Raw genomic sequence first — 19,854 nt, 5'->3', positions numbered from 1 at the left:
TCCCCACACCCCTTCACATTTAAGACTAATACCAGATTCTACCAAGCCAGCTCCAAGACAGATTATACATGCTTTTAACCATGGTATACACAGCCAAGGTTTTCCAACTCATACAATCATAAGATATACACATTCATTTTTAATTACTCGTAGCATACTCCTACAATAATTCTGTTTAATAAAACACTTCTTGCATTACATGCATTTTTATCTGTCCATTGTAATTATGCTCATTAAAAGCAGGAAGAGCTACCCACACCAGAGCGCAGGAACAGCTCTCATTTATTTCTAAAAGAAATCTTGGAATAAAAAATTTCTTATGTTTTCTTTCGTACCTGATGAACAGTGTTTGGTCCAGTTTTCTTCCACTTCTTTAAAGCCATGATAAATTGGGACAGAGGTTCTTCTGCTACTGTCCTGGGATCCACTCACCCAGCCAATGGGTGGAGTCAGCAAATTATATTGTACCTAAGTTTGAAAAAAAACCCAAAAAACCACCCATGTCATCCTTGTCAGTAAGGGGTAGCAGGGAAAAACACCACCACCAACAGAAAAAGAACCATAAAATACAAACAAGCCAATTGCTAAAACACAAGCATCCCAGTTTATGAGGGAAGCCCTGGCCCCTACCTGATGATTTCTAATCTGGAGTGAGCAACTTAAATCAATTGTCAAGCTTCTAACAACCAAAAAAGCCCCACACAAAACACAAGCATCCCACTCATGAGAACAGTGCCAAAAACCTCCACAGTGAGAAGCTAAAGCAAGGACAGGGCCTACAAGGTATTTGTGAAATGGTGACTAAATACCTGAATACTTTAGATTTTGAAAGATAAGGTGAGGCATTCACTCTGTCCTAAATTGACCCAGGATTTATTGGGACACTAGTTACACAAGGAATTTACACTCAAACTGAACCTGCTGCTGTTAAGCACGCATTGTAACTCCAAAAAGGCTGCCAACAACATCAAAACCCATTTACTTGCAAAGGTCATGAAGACACCAGAACACAGCAAATAATTGTTACAGGTTTCTGCCAGGTGATCAATTAAATATCTGGAACACGATCTCCAAATCTTACCTGTTCAAATAGGTACATGGGGGCCTTGGAATACTGATGGAGCAAGTAGTCAAACACCAAGAGCAGACGTGCCACAATCAGTGGCACAGAACACTGCTGGGTATCCATGTTCACCGTCAGCTCCACAATTGTCTGGATACAGAGCATCATGATGGATCTGCGGCCCCTCTCAGAGAAATTGTGAAAAATAAGCAGCAGCAGCTGGAGATGTTCAACATTCAGATCTTCTGTGTCGCTGGGAAGAGTCCCCTGCAAGGCATTTTGCTTCAGTGTGCCCACAAACCTGGCAGTAGGAGAGAAGTTTGTAAACTTAGAGCCATCTTTAAAAGCTCTTTGACCAGAGATAAGAGAAACATCTTAATTATATTTTTCTGCTTATTCTTCTAATAGTGGCAATTTCATACATTATTAACTATATTATGTACTGGAACGAGACTATGCAAACAGTAAAACCTACAGAAATTCAGTTACTGGCAAATACATTTGATGGAAAATATGAACAATCCTTCAAAGGGAGAAAGGGGGATGCAGACTTTTGTTCCCCCAGGAAAAGCTTGAAGTCATCCAAACCCTGTCAGAGACTTTCACATTCAGGTAATGGCACAGAGAGGAAAAATCTTGGCACCATCATAACAGAACCTACCAGAAACCTACTGAAATCAGACATTCACCTTCCCTTTTTAAAACCAGCACTGCTGCAAGTAATTCAGCCTCCACCCACTTAAATCCTGATTCGAGGTTTCATTTCCTATGCTCTAGTGAAGGAATCCAGCAACTGACCCTCTGCTCCTCCGAGCATCGTGTACCATCACCGCTCAGGGAACACCCCCATACTTGTCACACTGGTCCCAGAGAATTTTCACTTGATAGAAAACATGAGAGAGATGACTGCCTTTTAGCTTAATATAAAATTATCTCACCTTTCCCAAACTTTAAGGCATTCTGGAACGTCAGGATCTCCCTGGGCAGAGGCTTTATGCTGCCAAATCAGGAGAAGTCGCGAGAGCACCGACAAACTTTGCGGATGGATGTAGAGAGGCCACGGACCTTCAGAAAAAGGGGCGACTCCCAGCTGCTGAAGAAGTGTGTTCTGGAACAAAACAGAGACTTCTTGAAAAGAGGCAAGTCTTGATGCTCTAATTAATAGTGTGATTTAAACATACAGATGAAAATAAACAGTAGGGTTCATACAGCAGCATTTCTCCTATCCCTAACGAATGATACAGCTACTGAGCGATACTTCTGTTCTCCCATTGCCACCTAAAACACAACAAACTTTCAACTTAAACACCAATGCAGAAAAAAAGGCATTTCTGAGCTCTACTCATTTATTGCAAGATCCCAAAAGAAGAGATTATGCTACTATCTTCTGTATCCAAGAATTTGGGAGATGACCCCTTTGATGACAGTGATGCCTGTTTCTTTTCAAATATAGTAAAAAGACCCATTTCTGAAAAGCCCAACTGCTTTAAAAACACCAAAACACCATAGTATTTTAAATATAGTAGAAAACAGTTAATGAAAAGCATAGGGACTGAATTCACTGATTGGTAAGCAGATTTATAACCTCTACTTACAGTGTTAAGTCGAGTCAGCCCATGACCTAGCAAAGAAGCCTAGAGGCTACAAAGTCAGCACATTAAAGCAAAAGGATTAATTTGATTCTCTCCTCAGAGAATTCCAAGGCCTTTTGGCATCTGTCCTGACAGCAAAGCAAATCTGCAGGAATGCCCCTTGATAAAGGCATGGATAGAGGCAACTCTCCAAAACAAAATACACAAACTCATTTCCTTCTCAGCTTTCATCACCTTCGAAGTTCAGTGGGTTAATTTGAACTCTAAACATTAAGTTTACACTCTACAGGACTTTTTGTACTGGATAACTGCAGAGGTCATCCAGCTCATTAGATCCAAAATATTCCAAGCTCTGTTTGCAGAAGAATATACTCTAGTGCCAAAGGGAACCATCAACACACTACTCTAGGTGTGGTGAGTCCGTGTAGAGACATTAGCAGACACCAACACTTCTTCATTTATTTATACATTCAACCATGGACTTACCTGCAAGGCAGGGGACTGAAGATCTGAGGTCACCAAGGAATGGTTGAAGTGATACAGTGCAGCAGCAAACTCCTCATCTGACGTGCCTGTAAGATGGGGATCAAGTCATTTACTGCCATTGCTCTCCTACATTTCAAATTTCCACATGAAACTAAGAAAACATACATCTATAAATTCCACAGACTGTGTTCTCCAACAGAGAAGCTCTGCTCACTCACCCTTAAGCCCATCCTTGTCCACCTCTTTGATGATGCTGGCCAGTGTAGCCATGTGCTGCTCCGAGAGAGACACACTCAGGTAGTTGCGAATGAAGTTATTCCTGGAGTTCAGCATAGAAGAAGTGATAAAGTTCAAAATGTTTGAAGCTAGGCTCAAAAACTGAAAAGAAAAGAGAAACGCACTATAGAAACAACAAAAGCAGAGGGACTGTAAAACAACATCAAACAAAAACTAAACCACAAGTGAAATAAATCAAGCCCCCCAACTCCAGCCCCAGCAGCAGAGCACAGGCTCACTCATTGCCACCCAGCTCCCTGCACTCTGTACCAGGACAATTCTCTGAAAAGGCTGCAAGTCTCTAACTTCTCAACTGCATTATTTATTCTTGTCTTTACCCAACAGGGCTGGAGCTAAAAGCACTCCATCAGCTTATAGTTCTGCCCTCATTTTCCCTCTCCCTCTGTAACCCAAACAGATACTATCTTCAGCCTTTGTTACCTGGAGGTAACAAATACAGTGATATTTCACCTGGGGGAAGAGTAGAGACAACTTCTTTATTCAAAGCCAGGACAGTCACTGATTCTCCATCAGCAACATGCTGAAATACCTGACATTTATCATGTCATCTGTCAATGTAGTGAGCCACTGACACGTAAACAATGCTACAGCTGGCCAGTTACTTCATTGTAAGCCTGCAGAACATCCCATACCAATTCTGGGTCTTTGCGGCTGGCCAGGATGTTCCCGTTCTCCCCAGCAGTCTGTTTGTTAGGGCTCTTCACTCTGGGTGAGCTCTCCAAAGGTGGGGGTGGAGGGGGTGGTGGGGGTGCCACCTTCTCTTTGCTTGGAGAGATTGTCTCTTCAAACCATTGCCCAAGGATTGGTTCGCTATCGTCGTCTAACACAGGAGGCAGGAAAAACAAAAGCATAATGTTACAAGCAATTACCTACGCTGACTACTCGGCTTAGAAAAAGCCTGAAAAAGAGTTTCAGTGAGCACAGCTGTCTGCTATCTTCATTATTCCTTTCCAAAGCACATCACTTCTACAGCAGTCCAGCAGGAATTCACAAGAAGAAATTATTTCCACTCTCCTCTTAAGGAAATACTGCCAAATCCCAGCCGCTCTGGCTTTAGTTTACATAAAAGAGTACAGTCAGCATTACTTCTGCCAAACAGATCTTACAAACTGTTTCATATTTTCAACATTATATGACGTTCCAGTCCAAAAAGGCAAAAGCCCAGTAGCCGGGTTTCCACTAAAGCTGAAAGACAACATAAAATCCTGACTTAAGTTGCTTCCTTCAAACTCTCTTACCTTGGCTGCTGTCCTCCTCGGTGCTGCTAAAATCATCCTCGTAGTAAGTGTTGGAATCGGTGGAGGCACTTGCGTCGCTGCTCATGGAGCCCTTTCTCTGACGCTGCAAGACACAGGCCTTAGGAAAACAGCAGAATGAGTTAAATTTTAGCATTATGAAAGGTAAGAATCTGAAAACTATAGAGTATCTAACATTCTAATTTTCAACTAGCAAATTTGACTCAATTAATTTATTAATAGTTTTTCAAGGCTTCTCACCCTTAAGTTGTATTAAAAATCGCGCAGGGTGATTGAAAATAAATAATCTATGCCAAGCATTTAGGCAACACTTCAAGTAACAGCTCTAACATAAAGGCATTTGGTTTGAATATGATCTTCGCATCTTCTCACTAAACTCACAAATAACTATGAACTTACAAAACATTTTTCTTAGAACAAGTTTGTCAGATTTACACCTCTGAGAAGAGGAAAGAGAGAGGCCCCAGTCGACAGCTTCTGAAAGAAGAATTCTAAATTCTTCTTAGTGTAGTCACAGTTTGTAAAGAGAGAATTTTCTATGCGGAGTAGGGGGAGTGGGGCAGCCAGAGAAGCTCTCCAGCTGTCTGGCAGTCCTTACCTTTCTGTAAGAAGTAGACAGCAAAGTCAGCAGCAAATTAGTGAGCGGCACAGAATCGATCAGCCGCTGAATCCTCTGGATGGATGTGCTCTGAGCCATGATATCCAGCACCGCTGGCGGCCCGTCACTCTCCCAGCCCTGGAGGGCAGCAGTGAAAAGAGAATTTAAAGTTTGTTTCAGTGGAGAAGGCAAAGTGTTTCACAATAACATGCACGCTCCCTATATACCTTGTGCAATGCCTCCACTTGCAGATCTTGAAAAAGGGATGACAGCAATTTGATAGCGTGATTTGCCAGCACCACTGAGAGAACACCAAACCCCTGGTGCCTACAGAAACATAAAGGATACCATGTAACATCAGGGGAAAAATAATATAGAATGATAGAATCATAGAATCGTTCAGGTTGGAAGAGACCCTTGGGATCGAGTCCAACCATCTCCCCTACTCTACAAAGTCCTCCCCTACACCATGTCCCTCAGCACTGCATCTAAACGGCCCTTAAACACAGCCAGGGACGGTGACTCCACCCCCTCCCTGGGCAGCCTGTTCCAATGCCCGACCACTCTTTCAGTGAAAAATTCCTTCCTAATGGTCAATCTAAACGTTACCTGGAGGTAACAAATACAGTGATATTTCACCTGGGGGAAGAGTAGAGACAACTTCTTTATTCAAAGCCAGTACAGTCACTGATTCTCCATCAGCAACGTACTGAAATACCTGACATTTATCATGTCATCTGTCAATGTGGTGAGCCACTGACACGTAAACAATGCTACAGCTGGCCAGTTACTTCATTGTAAGCCTGCAGAACATCCCATACCAATTCTGGGTCTTTGCGGCTGGCCAGGATGTTCCCGTTCTCCCCAGCAGTCTGTTTGTTAGGGCTCTTCACCCTGGGTGAGCTCTCCAAAGGGGGGGGGGGAGGGGGTGGTGGGGGCGCCACCTTCTCTTTGCTTGGAGAGATTGTCTCTTCAAACCATTGCCCAAGGATTGGTTCGCTATCGTCGTCTAACACAGGAGGCAGGAAAAACAAAAGCATACTGTTACAAGCAATTAAGTACGCTGACTACTCGGCTTAGAAAAAGCCTGAAAAAGAGTTTCAGTGAGCACAGCTGTCTGCTATCTTCATTATTCTTTTCCAAAGCACATCACTTCTACAGCAGTCCAGCAGGAATTCACAAGAAGAAATTATTTCCACTCTCCTCTTAAGGAAATACTGCCAAATCCCAGCCGCTCTGGCTTTAGTTTACATAAAAGAGTACAGTCAGCATTACTTCTGCCAAACAGATCTTACAAACTGTTTCATATTTTCAACATTATATGACGTTCCAGTCCAAAAAGGCAAAAGCCCAGTAGCCGGGTTTCCACTAAAGCTGAAAGACAACATAAAATCCTGACTTAAGTTGCTTCCTTCAAACTCTCTTACCTTGGCTGCTGTCCTCCTCGGTGCTGCTAAAATCATCCTCGTAGTAAGTGTTGGAATCGGTGGAGGCACTTGCGTCGCTGCTCATGGAGCCCTTTCTCTGACGCTGCAAGACACAGGCCTTAGGAAAACAGCAGAATGAGTTAAATTTTAGCATTATGAAAGGTAAGAATCTGAAAACTATAGAGTATCTAACATTCTAATTTTCAACTAGCAAATTTGACTCAATTAATTTATTAATAGTTTTTCAAGGCTTCTCACCCTTAAGTTGTATTAAAAATCGCGCAGGGTGATTGAAAATAAATAATCTATGCCAAGCATTTAGGCAACACTTCAAGTAACAGCTCTAACATAAAGGCATTTGGTTTAAATATGATCTTTGCATCTTCTCACTAAACTCACAAATAACTATGAACTTACAAAACATTTTTCTTAGAACAAGTTTGTCAGATTTACACCTCTGAGAAGAGGAAAAAGAGAGGCCCCAGTCGACAGCTTCTGAAAGAAGAATTCTAAATTCTTCTTAGTGTAGTCACAGTTTGTAAAGAGAGAATTTTCTATGCGGAGTAGGGGGAGTGGGGCAGCCAGAGAAGCTCTCCTGCTGTCTGGCAGTCCTTACCTTTCTGTAAGAAGTAGACAGCAAAGTCAGCAGCAAATTAGTGAGCGGCACAGAATCGATCAGCCGCTGAATCCTCTGGATGGATGTGCTCTGAGCCATGATATCCAGCACCGCTGGCGGCCCGTCACTCTCCCAGCCCTGGAGGGCAGCAGTGAAAAGAGAATTTAAAGTTTGTTTCAGTGGAGAAGGCAAAGTGTTTCACAATAACATGCACGCTCCCTATATACCTTGTGCAATGCCTCCACTTGCAGATCTTGAAAGAGCGATGACAGCAATTTGATAGCGTGATTTGCCAGCACCACTGAGAGAACACCAAACCCCTGGTGCCTACAGAAACAAAGGATACCATGTAACTTCAGGGGAAAAATAATATAGATATATATTCAGTTGAATAAAGGGACTGCTTTGCTAAACTGAAAAAGATGACTTGTCTTCTTTCCAAGAATCAAGACTTGAATTACAAATGGAGATAAAATTTCAAGAGACCAAACAAGACCCCACAGCAGTTGCTTGCTGGGCTTGGTTAGACACACCAGCAGGAACCTATTCCAATGTCCGACCACTCTTTCAGTGAAAAATTCCTTCCTAATGGTCAATCTAAACCTCCCCTGTTGGAGCTTGAAGCCGTTCCCTCTCGTTCTGTCACTAATTACCTGTGAGAAGAGACCAGCACCATATAGAAATATATTCAGTTGAATGAAGGGACTGCTTTGCTAAACTGATAAAAACTAAAGTGTGTTTCAGTGGAGAAGGCAAAGTGTTTCACAACAGCATGCGTGCTCCCTATATACCTTGTGCAATGCCTCCACTTGCAGATCTTGAAAGAGCGATGACAGCAATTTGATAGCGTGATTTGCCAGCACCACTGAGAGAACACCAAACCCCTGGTGCCTACAGAAACAAAGGATACCATGTAACTTCAGGGGAAAAATAATATAGATATATATTCAGTTGAATAAAGGGACTGCTTTGCTAAACTGAAAAAGATGACTTGTCTTCTTTCCAAGAATCAAGACTTGAATTACAAATGGAGATAAAATTTCAAGAGACCAAACAAGACCCCACAGCAGTTGCTTGCTGGGCTTGGTTAGACACACCAGCAGGACAGTGATTCCTTCAGTGGGGTAATTACATACCCTTTCCCAGGTCCTAGTTTGGGAGACCCAACGCCCTCCTTAGTACGAGCGATGATGTCTCTGACGCGAAGAGCAGCCAAAGGATCTTTCTCCTTTCCCTTATCAGCCAAGGCCGTGGGGCTGAGGTTCAAGATGAGGAAGAGGCTGTTCAGCAAACACCAAGCCCCGAGCAGCTGGAAGTTCTGATAATGCTATCATCCCAAAAGCGAAGTCGGGGGGAAAAAAAAAAGCACCAAAAAGACAAAATAGTGTCAATCCAAATGCCAAAATACACCAGCACAAATAGAGTGAAAAAGCTTCCCGAGATGCAAATCTTACCTCGCCCCCGGCACGACGCGAGTTGCTGATGGCTTGTCCAATCATTTCATAGATTTCAAGCTGCAAATAAATCCAAAACCATGGTAATGTTTAAGGGCTCTGCCGAGCAGCTGGAAGTTCTGATAATGCTATCATCCCAAAAGCGAAGTCGGGGGTGAAAAAAAAGCACCAAAAAAGACAAAATAGTGTCAATCCAAACGCCGAAATACACCAGCACAAATAGAGTGAAAAAGCTTCCCGAGATGCAAATCTTACCTCGCCCCCGGCACGACGCGAGTTGCTGATGGCTTGTCCAATCATTTCATAGATTTCAAGCTGCAAATAAGTTCAAAACCATGGTCATGTTTAAGGGCTCCACTGGGCAATAATAAAAACGAACACTCCAAATACAGTTGTGTTTTGCCCTCTACAATTAATCACCCCATTACTTCTTTCGTCAGCAAGTTTAACGCCTATAAATAATAGATATATACACCAATCTGAATAAATACCAATTCTAAGCACTTCACTTGCCAAGAATGAAAACGACAAGCTCTCTCCTCTACTTACACATTTCTGTACAATAGTAGCAGCATCATTTTCATAATCTTCTTCTTTGGAACTTGTTGACCCAGTTCGTACCTGCTGAGTGCTACCCACATGGAGGATGGCCATGCAGGTTGCCACACTCACACCTGATGGAAAACAAGGGGAGGAAACGTCCTTATTAAGAGCTGATCTCGGGACTCAATGTTCCTTCTTAGCACATTAAAACAAACAGTATCGAACATGTCCATGAACTTGATGGAGCTGGGAATACTCAATATTACAGCTGACAGATCAAAAAAGCCTTTCTGAAGTACCCTCAAAAGAGTCAGGTTTTGTTCTTCAGAAACACGTGAGAACAATTAAAGGAGGAAATGTTTTACCACGTAATTCAATATCATTTTTAAGGCAATCTTCACACTGCCTGCCATCTCTTTAAAATCTTACCCATACCAATTAAACACTCAGGATTCTGGTGAACTAAAACCACTCCTGGGAAACCAGGTTGATTTGGGGGTATAACCAATTAAGCTGAAGCCATAAGCATTGCAAAAAAGTATTCTGCTCTGAACATAAAAAAAGAGCAGAAATGACAGGCTATTAAGAAGATGTTGAGTCACTCAGTCTTTCTTTCAGATAGGGACAAGAACATTTGCAGAATACATCGGTATTTCAGTGTCACTATAACTATTTTCACATTAAGCCAGTCACCATTCTGTACAGTACGCTGCACGGCTTACAAATTCATGAGGAATAAAGGTTACTTGTGGGCTGAGCCTCAAACGTGCAGGTAACAAGGCCCAGCAGAAGTGAGAGTGACTTAAAGCTCAAAGAAATAATAGGAAATCCATTCACCTGCATAGAGACAGCTGAGAGCAAGAACAGTCACATCTTGGAGTCGTGTGGGTGTCAGGGGCTCCAATACAGGCAGAGACAGAGTGTCCAGTGCCATGGTCACATCTATCACCAGTGAATGAAACCTACAGGAACAACACGTGTTCAGCAACGCGATGTACACACCAGATGAAACCTACAGGAACAACACGTGTTCAGCAACACGATGTACACACCAGGCAGGGTCACCCAGAGCAGGTCCCACAGGAACGTGTCCAGGGGGGGTTGGAATGTCTCCAGAGAAGGAGACTCCACCACCTCTCTGGGCAGCCTCTGCCAGGGCTCTGCCACCCTCACAGCAAACAAGTTCCTTCTCATGTTTAGATGGAACTTCCCATGTTCAAGTTTGTGCCCTTTTCCTCTTGTCCTGTCCCTGGGCACCACTGGAAAAAGCCTGGCCCCATCCTCCTGACACCCACCCTTGAAGGATTTAGAGGCGTTGATCAGATCCCCCCTGAGTCTTCTCTTCTCCAGACTGAACAGACCCAAGTCCCTCAGCCTTTCCTCAGCACAGAGATGCTCCAGGCCCCTCAGCATCTGTGTAGCCTCTGGTGGACCCTCTCCAGCAGTTCCCTGTCCTTCTGGAACTGGGCAGCCCAGAACTGGTCCCAGTGCTCCAGATGGGGCCTCCCCAGGGCAGAGCAGAGGGGCAGGATGACCTCCCTCCACCTGCTGCTCACACTCTTCTTCATGCCCCCCAGGATGCCATTGGCCTTCTTGGCCACCAGGGCCCATTGCTGGCTCCTGGGCATCCTATTATCCACCAAGACTCCCATGTCTTTCTCCTCAGAGCTGCTCTCCAGTAGGTCCCTCCCAACCTGTGCTGGTGCAGGGGGTTAATCCTCCCCAGGTGCAGCACCCTGCACTTGCCCTTGTTGAATTTCATCAAGTTTCTCTCTGCCTAGCTCCCCAGCCTGTCCCGGTCTCCCTGGATGGCAGCACAGTGTTCCGGTGCGTTCCTCTCTGCCCAACTCCCCAGCCTGTCCCAGTCTCACTGGATGGCAGCACAGTGTTCTGATGTGTCAGCCACCCCTCCCAGTTTTGCTTCATCATCAAATGTGCTGAGGGTACATTCCATCCCTTCACCCAGGTCATTGATGAATGCATTGAAAAGGACAGCTCACAGGAGCAGGACAATAACTGATACTGCCTGGTTATTTTCTCTCATCTAGCCAGCATTTCCCAAAGAAGAGCGATGACAGACTCTTACCCGTTGCGAACAGCGGTGGCATCTGCCACTGTGGCCGGCATAATAAAAAAGGAGTTGGCCGACACCGCGTCCTGGAATCGATTTATGTATCTCAAGAAGTACGGGAGGTTCAGGCACACTCTCAGCAGTTTTTCAGAGCCACCTACCAAACAAAACCAGCAGCGTTAGCTTTACTCTTCCATGGCACAGCTTCTAAGCAGAACAGATCTAACGGTCATCAGTAATTGGTTTAATTGTTCTTGGTGGTGAGAAAATATCATCACAGATGAGGTAATAGGATAAAGACTAGTTTACAACACACAAAGCAGCCGGTGAAGTTTACAGCCAGTACTCGTAACGGGTGTCACAAAGCTCTGTGTGTATATCATGTGGCACAGCAGGTCTAGTTCACACCTGCCCAGTAATCCATCCCACAGGCTATTTTACATCATCCCACCTTTCCCCCCCCCCTAAAACAAACCTACTGCACACAAATACACCGAGCTCATCTCCTCTGCAATGAAGAAAACTACACTACAGCCACAACCTCCCTTGGTAACATCGGCAACCGAGTCAGCCCGAAAGAACAAATGCTTTAGGTCAGAAAGTTTCTTCCCATTCAGAGCTGTAAGGTGTAACTCTGGAAAGTCATTTGCTCTAGTATTTTTTTCCCCTGATGCTAAAAAGCTGATTCTCACCAAGTTCTTGTAGGCTGGCTACGTTCTGAGCAATGAATATGCTTTTCGTCTTTGCCGCAGAGGTTTGATCTGTGGAACCTTGATCCTCGCTCTCTCCTTCCACCTACAAGCAAGCACAGAGTAAATAGACCATGGAAGCATTAAAAATCCACATTATCACAGTAAGTCTCTACCCTCAAAAGAGCTATGAATATCACTGAACATTAGCTTCCACGAGGCAGCAAAACTACTGTTGCCAACACAATCCCATTCATCAACATGCAAGCAGGATTTAAATACTTCAGAATGGTTTTCCTTACACATGTGTATTAAAAAACTACCACTTACTGCCCTCTGCCCTTGCCAGCACCAAAGTCATTAATGCTAAAATTCAGACTGCTTCGATTCTAGGGCTGTTTGCTTACCTGTGCCTCTGGCATTATAGATGGTGACGACGAGGCTCTAGGGTTAAAGACCGACGTCAACTGATTGAGGAAGTTCATCTGCACTTCTTTCTGTCTCAGTTCTGGGCTCACCGGGGAGGCCAGCTCCTTCTGGTCCTCTACTGCAGGGGAAACCGCAGAACATCATTTCATATATCAAAGCCATAGTATTTTCTGTGCTTACCTCCAGTGCCGCAGTGGCATAACCATAAATTAAAACACCTACCATCAGAGAGGGTTTTGACAGTCTGAGGCAGCTTGGCCGATTTCATCATCGCGGTGAAGGTAATAATTTCAGTTCGATCTAAGCGGCTACAGCCCGTGCACAGCCCCTTTATCAGGAGAATGAGGTGTTTCTACAAAGACAAAGACACCAAGTACAATTTAAAGTCTCTTGATTCCAGTTATTCCTCAATATCATTTATTCTAAGCAGCTGCATTAAGAGTACTGCAACTTCAGTACCGCAACGTCTCAAATCCACTCTGATCTCATGCCTAAGATTGTGATGGCACATTAACTGCAGATAATTTAGGTCGCTAACACTGTCCCATGTGCTTTTTATGGAAAAGCATCTGGAAAAGCTCTCCCTCCTATGACACACTGAGGCTTAAAGCCAGCTCTCTCAACAGCTACACTACGTGAACACTTTTCACATGTCCTTCCTCTTTGAAGGAAGTCATTTAGCCTTCCTAGAAGACTAAAATACAACGGGGGAAGAATTCATCTTTAAAAACTCAACAAATGGGCGACAGAACAGTTTTGATCCAGGTTGTTGCACAAAACCAATTCAGACTATAGGAACCACAACAGATTTAACTGAGATCTGCTTAAGCAAGGCTTCAGGCCACCTTTACTTGGGCTTGTTCACAAGGGTACATTCCACTGAATTTCACTGAATTTTTAGAGTTGGAAGGGACCATAGAGATCATCCAGTCCAACTCCCCTGCTGAAGCAGGACCACCCAGAGCTTGTCAGAGCATGTTACTCAGGAGCATCCAGGCAGGTCTTGAAAATCTCCAGAGAAGGGGACTCCACACCCTCCCTGGGCAGCCTCTTCCCGGGCTCTGCCACCCTCACCATGAAAAAGTTCTTCCTCATATTCAAGTGGAACCTCTTATGTTCCAACTTGTGCCCGTTGCCCCTCGTCCTCTCACTGGCAACCACTGAAAAGAGTCTGGCTCCCTCCTCCCTCAGCCCGCCCTTGAGATACTTGTAGGCATTGATAAGGTCTCCCCTCAGCCTTCTTTTCTCCAGACTAAAGAGTCCCAGCTCTTTCAGCCTCTCCTCATCAGGGAGATGCTCCAGTCCTTGAATCATCTTTGTAGCCCTATGCTGGACTCTTTCCAGCAGTTCCCTGTCCCTCTTGAACTGGGGAGCCCAGAACTGGATGCAGGATTCCAGTTGTGGCCTCCTCAGTGCAGAGCAGAGGGGCAGAATGCCCTCCCTTGACCTGCTGGCCACACTTTTCCGTATGCAGCCCAGGACTCCGTTGGCCCTCCTGGCCACAAGAGCACACTGCTTGCTCGTTGTCATTTTGTTGTCCACCAGGACCCCCAGATCCTTTTCTTCAGAGCTTGTCTCCAGACAACAAGAACACAGAAGATCCGGCAGGTATCTGTCTCTACCGAAGCGCTACATCTCAAGTATATTTAAGAACTTCAGTAATTTTGTTTTAGGTAACATAAGAGCAAATATTTCAGAATTAGAGGCCAAAGTCCATTTTTGCACTCCAGCTTGCACTCCACACGGCCAAAACCCGCGCTCACCTGTGAAACAGCACACGCTTCGTCTGGGTTCTCAAGACGCAGCAGTGAGAATTCAATCAGGACTTTACAAGCAGCTGCCACTGATTGCAGTTGGTTTCTGGGTACTGCAAAAAGCAGATGCTTTCATCACTCAGTATTTAAATAATTCAGTGTAAGATGTTCTTAAGGCTTTCAATAAAACAGAATGCTACACAACACGCACATACACACAATCTATCACGTCTAAGACACAGATGCAATATAAATTCAGTCTCATTAAAATGTAACCCAAGAAATGTCAGTAAAGTAAGGATAATACCTTCTACCCAGACAAGGTAATTTACATAGATACAATGGCTTCCCCAGCAACATTATTTAATACTGACAGAAGCACTGAAGAACACTAAACAAGTCGACCAAAACTACATTTTTGTTGAAATTGCCAAATTCCGTCAGCAAAAATAATATAAAATACTTGGAGTCACAATGTTTTGATCATTATTCCAACGTAGTAACAAAACCGCTACAGAATAATCTAAAAATCCTGAAAACGAATTTCAACACTTCGTTCGACCAAAAATTATTTTCCCTAAATGAAGCCAGGCTGATGAATAAGCAGCCAAAAAGTCTACGCTGCCCAGTAGTCGGTGGCCAAAAAACTCCTATCGACATTTCCCTCTCCATCTGAACTGACATTCTGCCAGCACAAAAGCCAGGAACGCTGGTCTCTGCATTAAAGTCTGATTCAGAGAGAGGGTTGGAGACAAATACCAAAAGGACAACAGTTCCAGTTCATTTTTACTATATCCTAATCATAACACCAGAGCAAGAGAAGCAAAAGAAGGGTGAACACTTACTCAGACCACACACAGTAGTGATGTAATGTGTAGAAAGTGCAACGAAGGAAGAGTAAAAAGGCTCATATTGTTTGTCATGGTGCAGGATTTCAGATTCACTGCAAGAGGAGAACAGGAGATATGTCAGTTGTACACAGCACAACAGCGGCACCGCATCACACTCAGAATATGATAAATCTATTAACACATATCAGACACCATCATTAAAATCACATGCTTTTCCCAAATCAAAGTTTTGAGACAGAATCCTCTCCCTTGTGTTCCATCTCCCACATCCTCAGGACTCCAGCAGCAGAGAGACCACGGCTCAGCATCGCTATCCACAGAGGAAATTAAGGAAATAATTCCAATTCTGCCAAAGTTTCTCCTTTACAGCATCAAAAGGACAGCCTCTTTAACAATCACTCTCCCTGTCGGAGATTCATTAATCTGTAAGTTATTCTAAACTCAGCTGCCCATAAAGTCTGGACTGTTTGTTCTGCTAAAGCCAGGCAGGCTTTGCCAGGGCTGGAGCACTGGCATTCCCTTTCTGTCAAGGCCCGGAGTCAACTGGAGTTTGTGCAATTCTGCAAAACAGAAGGATCAGAACAGGCAATTGCATAATAACAACAAATACACAGCGGCAGTGTCTGAAACAAGCTGAGGAGTAAAGAGTTCTGGCAGGCAACACGGAGAGGAGAAAAATACATCCATGGGTGGAGATTTGCCATTGCAGAGATCTGCATCGTTCTGCCCCGCGCACAAATCAATGTAAAGCTTGGAGCGAGTTAAAATGTCACGTCAATTCAAAGCAAAAGTAAAAACTGCAAAGCAAAGTATGCACCAACACACTGGAAGTCAAGTCTCTGAGGTTTCTCAGTGGGGCTCACCGGCCACAGAGAATATTTATTTATGCTCAGACACAGCAGGCTAAAGGCTGCTGCAATAACGTGTCACACCACATCCCATCTGCAGAGGAACCTGAAGGCAACCACCTCAAGAACAGGAACTCCTCTCTGCTCCACACCTACTTCTGCCCTTCGTTTTTCCTGCGACAAAACCGCAGGATGTGGATATCTGCCTGCTAAATGCTTAAATTAGTGTCTTTCACATTTTCACTCAGGAGCAAGTTGAAAGAATAGATTGACACCTACTTCTGCCCTTCGTTTTTCCTGCGACAAAACCGCAGGATGTGGATATCTGCCTGCTAAATGCTTAAATTAGTGTCTTTCACATTTTCACTCAGTGACAGAAAGGAGCAAGTTGAAAGAATAGATTGTATGACTCCATTTCAGTGGCCACTTCAACTTTACCTCTCGAAATTCCACCTCTGGCAACGGAGTTTCTGACTGGGGGGGATGCAGGGAGCAGAGGCCACCAGCCTATCGCTGCTCGATACTGCAACTAAAATGATTTCTCAAGCTCAGCAGTGACTAGTGCTGCTGCAGAGAACGGCAAAAGGAACCCACGTATCCCCTTCACACCCCTGCACCCAGCTCTGGCAGGGTGGGAGGAGGAAGAGGACACACCGTTCCCTGCTGATCTCAGCAGTGCCCCATTTGTGCCCAGTCGCCTTCCCTTCTTCTATCCTAAATCATCGTTTCCAGTCATAACAAGAGACGTGGCTGAAACAGAAGAAACTCAAGAATGCATCAATTCTCCAGAAAAATGAACAGAGAGAAATACTCCTCAGCTTTGTAGCTGTTACGAAGAGACAGGCTTTACTTGAAGCTATTCAGCAGTGTAACACAACTGAGTCCCAACGTCTCGCTCACCGGGCTTCACCTTGCTGTCTCTTGCCAGAAGTGCATGGATGGGTAACGAGCCCAGAGACTGAATGTACAAAAAAGTTTGTGTTCTCTTCTATTTAGACACTAATTTTGCTCACCTACCTCTTCACGCCCGACTATAAATCATCAGCTGTAGGTGTATAGGATGTATTTTAAGAGAACAAATGAGAACAATTTGGGAATAACGCAGTACAGGAGAAATTGGCAGCTCGTCCCTCAATTACCCTTCTGCTGTACAGGCCAAGCTGTACAAGGCACAAAACCCAGGGGAAGGGAAGGAAGGGACCTTTCAGATCATCCAGTCCAACCATCAGCCTAACCCTGATGAAAACCATCACTAAACCATGGCTCTAAGCACTAGGTCAACCTGGCTTTTAAATCCCTCCAGGGATGGTGCCTCAACCCCTTCCCTGGGCAGCCCATTCCAAGGCTTAAGAACCCTTTCTGTGGAAACATTTTTCCCAATCTCCAATCTGAACCTCCCCTGGTGCAACTTGAGGCCATTTCCTCTCGTCCCATCGCCTGTTCCTTGGGAGAAGAGACCGACCCCCCCTGGATACACCCTCCTTTCAGGGAGTTGGAGAGAGTGAGAAGGTCTCCCCTCAGCCTCCTTTTCTCCAGACTCAACACCCCCAGCTCCCTCAGCCTCTCCTCATCAGACTTACTCTCCAGACCCCTCACCAGCTCCATTGCCCTTCTCTGAACCCACTCCAGCCCCTCAATGTTTTTTTTGTCATGAGGGGCCCAAAACTGGACACAGCCCTCGAGGTGGGGCCTCACCAGTGATAACAGTTTACTCTGTGATGCGCTGGAACGTTACTTTGCACATACAGCAAGATTTAATAACTTTCAGCTGACGTATTGTGATTTATTGCTTAAATAACTTTTGCTTCCCAGGGAAACTCATTACTCAGACGAAGCGAGAAGCCTCTCTGTCAATATCAAATGTAACACGTCGGCAACAAATACCACCTCCTTTCTCAGTTCTGCTTCCAAATCTCAAACAGGCCCAAAATAGACCCTTTATGTAAGGCAGCAGGCACAAAAGCAGCCTCTTCCTCGCAAAGGCACAGCAGCAGGTGCAGGAGTTCTCCCCCGACAGAAAACCCTCTCCTGAAAATCCACCTCATTCGACCACAAACTTTATAAAATGTGTTCCCCTTCAGCTGCATCTTTCCAAGTCAGCATTTTCCACAGTTTATGTCAAATAAGAGGCCAAAGCTTATAAATTCTTGAATACGCATACTAATAGGGGAATTCCAGTAACTTGATGATGCTTAAACCTAAAAATTAAGTGTAAGAGTCATTAGGAAAAAGTGTTTATTAATTTATTTTGATAAGAGTAACGTTAGTGATTTCTCTGTCGTTGCACCACATTTATTTAAGGAGAAATGCAGCCACTTTGCGGTGTCAACCAACAGTAACACTACAAGAGCTAAGAATCATCTTCTAAAAATAACCTGAACAGGTAAAATGTTTTAGGTTATCTAAAGATATGTTATTTGTTCAGAATAGAAGAGCATGGCTACAAACACGAATAAGCTTTATTTTTTCCTCTGTGATTTGCCACATGTTATATCAAGGCATGAAATAAAAGATATATGAAATAAAAGGCCTCGTGCTCGCACTGAACCCTGCCAGGTGTGAAACACTGTCAGCATCAGGCACACAACTCAAACCTCAGGGCAGCACGACTTAAAGCCAACAAACTGCTGTCTCAAGTGGAAAATGCAACCATCGTTCTCACTTATGGAGGAAACAGACTTCTCCCAAAAGTGAAGCACGTACTCTTAAGTGTTTCTGTGATGTTCTCCTGCCCAAGCACCCCAATAATGAACTGCAGGCACACTGACAGCAAAGCTGAAATGGTCCCTAAAAGAAAGGTCAGCCTAAGAACTGCCCAAATCACACATTGAATTTCTAGGTGAACCACAACAATACGTATACAGGCACAGAACACCCATTTAAGCATCCCTTGCTTGTGTGCTCAGCCATTCTATATTAAGTAAAACAGCACAAGGCTTTATTTTATTATCATCCTTGGCGCAGTGTTTATTTTTTGTTTCCTAACAACTTATTGTGGTCAGGGTTATATCTTTGTAACTGAGCATAACGTTGTAGCATCATACCTAGTGTTTCTGATTACAAAATAAACTATAAGTTAAATTATATAGCTCCAACAACTGCTCCCATGCTCCGAGTCTAATCTTTCTGGTTAAGCAAAGGTAAACTTGACTTCCTTCAGTTTCATTTCTCCTCAACATACGAGCAGTATTTCCCTGGTAGAAACCTAAAAGGAAGTCAATAACACCAACGCCCCCCCCAGGACTCTGTCAGCGGGGGAGACAGCCCAGGTGAGAGACGAGTTTTCCCCGCACAGCCTGGGAAAGCGCCAAGCGCTTCAACAAAAGCCCAAAGGCCACAGCAGTCCCGAAGCCTCTCCGCGGGGGAACTGTCAAAAGGTGCTTTTGCTGTGGCCGAGCAGCAGCCGAAGCCAACAGCCGGGCGTGCATCCCCAGCCCCGCTTATTAGGTCCCAAGGGCACCACCCCGAGAGCCTCCCAGTCCCCGGGAAAGCGGGAGGTGGCTTGGGCGTGAGTAACTCCCCGGACGCTGCTCGGGGCTCCCTTTTTCCCCGGCAGTCCCAGCAGCCGCCGGCCACCTCCGCTGTCCCCCTTGCCCAGCACCCGGCAGGGTCTTCTCCCCACAACCCCCCCCACCGGCTTCCCCTCCCCGCCGCCGGCCACCCACCCCCTGAGGGAAGGACGCTGAGGGAAGGCAGGGCCCGGGGCCGGTAAGCCCTCACCTCTCGATAACCGAGGCGAGCAGCTGCGGGAGCTCCTTCATCTCGAAGGCCGAATAGGAGGCGGAGAGCAGCGGCCTCACGGCCACCTCCCAGCCCGGCTCCGCCGGGGCCCCCGCGCCGCCGCCCGCCGCCATCTTTCCGCTCCGCGGAGGCGAAAGGG

At 45.0% G+C, this 19,854-nt stretch overlaps 1 protein-coding gene across 1 annotated transcript in view; it reads right to left on the bottom strand.

The window, feature by feature from the left end:
* Positions 1 to 19,832, bottom strand: part of UBR4 (ubiquitin protein ligase E3 component n-recognin 4) — a 101,725-nt gene extending 81,893 nt beyond the window's left edge. The window contains exons 1-20 of the mRNA XM_014952035.1: positions 19,695 to 19,832; positions 15,121 to 15,218; positions 14,285 to 14,388; positions 12,744 to 12,873; positions 12,500 to 12,639; positions 12,096 to 12,198; positions 11,419 to 11,560; positions 10,170 to 10,294; positions 9,339 to 9,463; positions 9,045 to 9,104; positions 8,472 to 8,662; positions 8,127 to 8,226; positions 7,336 to 7,473; positions 6,720 to 6,837; positions 6,114 to 6,301; positions 3,360 to 3,519; positions 3,142 to 3,227; positions 2,002 to 2,171; positions 1,082 to 1,364; positions 336 to 468 (exon numbers count right to left, since the gene is read on the bottom strand). Of these exons, the coding sequence (XP_014807521.1) occupies positions 336 to 468; positions 1,082 to 1,364; positions 2,002 to 2,171; positions 3,142 to 3,227; positions 3,360 to 3,519; positions 6,114 to 6,301; positions 6,720 to 6,837; positions 7,336 to 7,473; positions 8,127 to 8,226; positions 8,472 to 8,662; positions 9,045 to 9,104; positions 9,339 to 9,463; positions 10,170 to 10,294; positions 11,419 to 11,560; positions 12,096 to 12,198; positions 12,500 to 12,639; positions 12,744 to 12,873; positions 14,285 to 14,388; positions 15,121 to 15,218; positions 19,695 to 19,828 (2,728 nt within the window). The 5' untranslated portion in view covers positions 19,829 to 19,832. The remainder of the gene's footprint in view (positions 1 to 335; positions 469 to 1,081; positions 1,365 to 2,001; positions 2,172 to 3,141; positions 3,228 to 3,359; positions 3,520 to 6,113; positions 6,302 to 6,719; positions 6,838 to 7,335; positions 7,474 to 8,126; positions 8,227 to 8,471; positions 8,663 to 9,044; positions 9,105 to 9,338; positions 9,464 to 10,169; positions 10,295 to 11,418; positions 11,561 to 12,095; positions 12,199 to 12,499; positions 12,640 to 12,743; positions 12,874 to 14,284; positions 14,389 to 15,120; positions 15,219 to 19,694) is intronic.
* Between the last annotated feature and the right edge of the window lie 22 nt (positions 19,833 to 19,854).

This window comes from Calidris pugnax, unplaced genomic scaffold (assembly GCF_001431845.1).
Source record: "Calidris pugnax isolate Ruff unplaced genomic scaffold, ASM143184v1 scaffold161, whole genome shotgun sequence".
Classification (NCBI taxonomy): Eukaryota; Metazoa; Chordata; class Aves; order Charadriiformes; family Scolopacidae; genus Calidris; species Calidris pugnax.
Note: the sequence above shows the minus strand (reverse complement) of the source record. Positions and strands in the feature narration are given on the sequence as shown.